Raw genomic sequence first — 2,500 nt, forward strand, 5'->3', positions numbered from 1 at the left:
CTCCACCTGGCCGCCTCCAATGGCCCTCCACCTGGCCGCCTCGAATGGCCCTCCACCTGGCCGCCTCCAATGGCCCTCCACCTGGCCGCCTCGAATGGCCCCCCACCTGGCCGCCTCGAATGGCCCTCCACCTGGCCGCCTCGAATGGCCCTCCACCTGGCCGCCTCGAATGGCCCTCCACCTGGCCGCCTCGAATGGCCCTCCACCTGGCCGCCTCGAATGGCCCCCCACCTGGCCGCCTCGAATGGCCCTCCACCTGGCCGCCTCGAATGGCCCTCCACCTGGCCTCCACCTGGCCGCCTCGAATGGCCCTCCACCTGGCCGCCTCGAATGGCCCCCCACCTGGCCGCCTCGAATGGCCCCCCACCACCTGGCCGCCTCGAATGGCCCTCCACCTGGCCGCCTCGAATGGCCCTCCACCTGGCCGCCTCGAATGGCCCCCCACCTGGCCGCCTCGACCCGCGTGCGCCTGTCCCTCCGCCCATCCATAATTTCTGAGCCCGGGTTGGGGCGCTCCATCCCCCGAAAGTTTCCTCTTGCGAGTTGGATGTTTGGTGACTGGGGTGTGTGTGAAGGAGGCCTGTTGGCTTTGGGGGGTGACGGGGGGAGCAGGAGAGGGAGAGGGGGTGAGATGGGGGGTTCAGGGGGCGCAGGAGGGGTGAGGGGGGAGCAGGAGAGGGAGAGGGGGTGAGATCGGGGGGTTGAGGGGGCGCAGGAGGGGTGAGGGGGAAGAGGGTGGGGGAGGAGGGGTTAGGGGGCGCAGGAGGGTGAGGGAGAGGGGTGAGATTGGGGGGTGAGGGGGCGCAGGAGGAGGAGGGAGGGTGAGATAGGGGGGGGTTGAGGAGGATGAAGAAGAGGGAAATGGGTGATATGGGGGGCTCAGGGAGGAGGGGAGGTGGGGAGGGGGCTGAGGGGGCACTGGACCGCAGACGCTCTTATGGGCTGCTGGGGGGGGGGGGGACCTGGAGAGGGACGAAGTATCGGTGGTGGAGGTTACGAGGGCTTTAGTGGGGGTGGGACTATTACAGGTGGGGGCGAGGGGTGAGGGAGGGGGCGAGGGGGAAACAAGAGAGTGAGACATTACCAGCGCTACATTATTTAGGGGGTCACACGAGTCCCTCCCCCGGAACCTTTAGCAGGTCGATCCCCCCCGGAGGCTGCCTCTGACCTCTGACCTCCCTTCCTGAGCGGCTTATCAACCTGACCCTGGGGCATCTGGGTATGAAAATGACCCAAACGACTTTCCTGGACTTCACACATTCGAGAGCGAGGTCAGAGTCCACAGCCATCAAGTCTCAGCTGTGGGAATCCCGCCGACACGTACCTCACACGGCCTTTGCAACCCCTCTCCGTACCTGAACACTTACCTGCGTCTACCAGCACACCAACTGCACCTATCTACCATGCACCTACCTCCCCCAACTACACCTACCTACCCTCCTATTACCTCCCACCAACCACACCTACCCACCTCCCACCTACCTACCTCCCACCCACCTCCCACCTACCTACCTCCCACCCACCTTCCCACCTCCACCTACCCACCAACTACCTCTCTACGCCTAACTACCCTCAGGTTGAGCGCATCGACCCGGCACTGAATCATTGATGGGGCCATAAAACTCCCCATCCCCAAAACTGCACAGATGTATGGGGAGATGGGGTGTGTGCCGCGATGGCCAGGAGATGGATGGATGCTGGGAACACGTGGATGGATAGATGGAGAGATGGATGGATGGATTGGATGTAAATGCATGCGTCGTGTGGAAAGAGAGGGGTGCAGGGAGAGAGTAATAAAGGAGGAATTGGAGGAGTGGGGGAAGGGGAGAATGAGAACACACAGTGAGATAGATAGATAGATTGATAGAGAGACAAATAGAGAGAGAGAGAGAGAGGGGAGAGAGAGAGAGAGGGAGAAATAGAGAGAGAAAGAGAAAGAGAGAGAGAGAGAGAGAGAGAGAGAGAGAGAGAGAGAGAGAGAGAGAGAGAGAGAGAGAGAGAGAGAGAGAGAAGAGAGAAAGAGAGAGAAGAGAGAGAGAGTGAGAAGAGAGAGAGAGTGAGAAGAGAGAGAGATAGAGAGAGAAAGAGAGAGAGAGAAAGAGAGAGAGAGAGAGAGAGAGAGAGAGAGAGAGAGAGAGAGAGAGAGAGAGAGAGAGAGAGAGAGAGAGAGAGAGAGAGAGAGACAGAGTGCGAAACAAACAAAGAGAGAAAGAAAGAGAGAGAAAAGGAAAACGAAAAAGAAACAGAAGAGAGAAAGAGAAAAAGAGAGATAAAGAGAAAGAAACAAAGAGAAAAAGAAAACAGAAAGAAACAGAGAGAGAGACAGACACACAGACAGACAAACAGACAGAGAAAGAGAGAGGGCGCAACATCGGACGAAGACAGATTGGGAACGGGAGCGCGCGCATAAACCCGTCAGTGGTCAGCGGGCGTGCATAATCCCTCCAAAAGTCTCCAAAACGACAACTTAAAGCTACAGGACTGACAGGTACTCCACCTC

At 58.8% G+C, this 2,500-nt stretch overlaps 1 protein-coding gene across 1 annotated transcript in view; it reads left to right on the top strand.

Annotated features, from left to right (window-relative positions):
• LOC138860894 (polycystin-1-like protein 3) overlaps positions 1-491 on the top strand; it is a 654-nt gene extending 163 nt beyond the window's left edge. The window contains exon 1 of the mRNA XM_070119407.1: positions 1-491. This exon is cut by the window's left edge and continues 163 nt beyond it. Within this exon, the coding sequence (XP_069975508.1) occupies positions 1-491 (491 nt within the window).
• Positions 492-2,500: the final 2,009 nt, after the last annotated feature.

This window comes from Penaeus vannamei, unplaced genomic scaffold, assembly GCF_042767895.1.
Source record: "Penaeus vannamei isolate JL-2024 unplaced genomic scaffold, ASM4276789v1 unanchor156, whole genome shotgun sequence".
Taxonomy (NCBI): Eukaryota; Metazoa; Arthropoda; class Malacostraca; order Decapoda; family Penaeidae; genus Penaeus; species Penaeus vannamei.